General features: G+C 38.8%; 1 protein-coding gene across 2 annotated transcripts in view; it reads left to right on the plus strand.

Annotated features, from left to right (window-relative positions):
* Nucleotides 1-2500, plus strand: part of LOC122252833 (uncharacterized) — a 40007-nt gene that overhangs the window by 23837 nt on the left and 13670 nt on the right. For both annotated transcript variants that reach the window (XM_086556504.1, XM_086556505.1), the window contains exon 3: nt 1942-2500. This exon is cut by the window's right edge and continues 313 nt beyond it. In XM_086556504.1, coding sequence (XP_086412630.1) covers nt 1942-2500 — 559 coding nt within the window. The remainder of the gene's footprint in view (nt 1-1941) is intronic.

Genomic DNA, 2500 nt, shown 5'->3' on the forward strand with positions numbered 1-2500 from the left:
AGATAAAGGGAGATAGATAGATAAGGAGAGGCATGGGGAAAGGCAGACAAAAAGAAGTTGGGAAAGAGACACAGACAGATAAACAGAGCGAGAAATAGATAAAAAAAAGAGACAGATAATTCAAAATTAGACAAAATCCAAAGAGCGGGTAAAGGGAAAACAAGAGTAAGAAAGGATAAAAAAAAAGAAAGATAAACACGAACCGAAAAATGAATAGACAACTTTAACATGGCAATTTGACCTTATTTTTTTAAACCCTCTTACAAGGTCGAGATATTTGGACCAATGCCTTTTGTTAATGGAGATGTCAATTAAGATAATGGCATAGTGGCAGCGATAATTGCTTTATTGTAATGAGCGCGTTCATGCAATAATGATGATAGTGTCAAAGATGATGATGGTAATGCTTTCAGGAGGGAAATGATAATTAATGATAATGAGATTTATAGAAATGATTGGAGAGATATGTTGATTGTAAATATGATTAGTATTGCACCTGCAGTATCACTATAAAGATGATGATAACACAATTTCATGATCAAAATAGAGTAAGAATGGTTGATACCAAAATCATTACTACAACTATCATAAACATAATTTTAATTTCAACGATGAGAATTCAGACGAAAATCGACTCATAATGTTAATACACTTGACTAATGACTTTGCAATTTTACCTACTAATGTCATTCTAATTATCATAATGATGATTGCGATTTATGAATCTGTTTAATGTTGAAAAAATAATGATAATGGTGCTGACATGAGAAGACAATGAAGACAATGGTATACATAACTGAATAAAAAACTAACTTTTTTTTTCTTTAATGAATAAACCGTAGAAAAAAAAATAAAGGAATGGGAATAAGGTCTACTTTAATTTTGGATATTGATTAGGTTAGTTTAGATTTCATGATAGAGGTAAAGTAAATATATTATGAGAGTAAGAATGATTATTTGCATATATTTCTAATATCTTAATTGAGGTAAAGTAGTGATACAATTATAATGAAATGATGATGATGCAAATGATGATTCTTACAGGCGTGTTTTAACACTTTTTTAAAATATAAAAGCCAAACCTAGTCACAATAAAGACTGAACTAGATAATGAATAAAATAACATAAAGAAAAAATAAATCATAAAAAAATATGAATAAGAAAATGGAATACAAAATAATGAGCAGATTCATCAAATAATTCGAATCCTCAAATCTAAATTCATCATCGAAAGACGACCAAAAGGCTACACGAGCCCAATCGATCGAATCTTCTCGAAATACCAAGGCCATTCGAATATCACTTGATGAATCACTTATTTAAAAAAGAAAGCCTTGCCTATTCGCCGAACAAAGAAACTTTTTCTTTCTGGCGCTTTGGTTAAGACGAAAAGAATATAAAAACATGCTGCGTTTGTAAAAGTTGGTATGTTGTACTGTATATCTATCTACCTCTCGATCTATCTACTTCACTATGTAGTTATATTTCTGTATGTGGATGTATACATATATGTATGCATATATATATATATATATATATATATATATATATATATATATATATATATGTCTACATTCATATCTATATTTGTATCTACATCTGTCTATCTATCTATCTATCTCTATATGTATATATATAAATAGATAAATAAATAAATAAATATATATATATATATATTTATATATATATATACTCACACACACACACACACACACACACACACACACACACACATACATGTGCGTGCGCGCATATATATAATAAATAAATAAATAAATAAATATATATATACATATATACAGAACATATCTGTGTATGTGTGAGTTAGGCACATACATCAGTGCACCTATGTATCTCTCCATTGGTTCATCAGTTCCATGACCAATTTCTGACTAGACTGATTCTCCCGCAAGAGTGACACCTCCTCTGCCCCGCCCGCAGGAGGAGAACTACCTGCTGTCGTGCGCGCGCAGCCCCCTTCCCAGCACCCCCCGGGGCACCCTCAACTACCGAGGCACAGCCACTGACCCGGGGGGGCGGGGCTTGGCGGGGGGCAGCGGCGGGGGGCGGGCCAGGACCTCGAGGACGGCCTTCTCGTGGGAGCCCGAGGTCGTGGGCGGCGTCGAGCAGCAGCAGCAGCAGCACCGCCAGGCCAGCGAGGACGAGGCGGCCCTTCGCTCCACCACGGAGGAGAACTCGAGGCTCATCTCGGACCTGCGCGTGCCCGGCTCCCCAGGGGGCATCAGGGTCCACCGGAACTCCTCGGGGTCAAGGGAGCGGAACGGCAACGACGCCAACTCTCCCAGGAAGAGTCCCGGGCGGGGGAGGCAGAAGGAGGAATCCCCCGAGGAAGGGCAAGGAGGAGGTGGAGGAGGAGGAGGTGGAGGGCAAGCCGATGCGCTGGTTCGCGAGAGGAAGCCGTGGACCCTCCGGCCTCTGCGCAGCGCCAAGCACAAGAGAGACTCCCGCCCTGCGCGCAAGAGCTCCTTCAGCATCTTCA

Source organism: Penaeus japonicus, unplaced genomic scaffold (genome assembly GCF_977035675.1).
Source record: "Penaeus japonicus unplaced genomic scaffold, GWHDUDI00000001_assembly GWHDUDI00000032, whole genome shotgun sequence".
NCBI classification, from domain to species: Eukaryota; Metazoa; Arthropoda; class Malacostraca; order Decapoda; family Penaeidae; genus Penaeus; species Penaeus japonicus.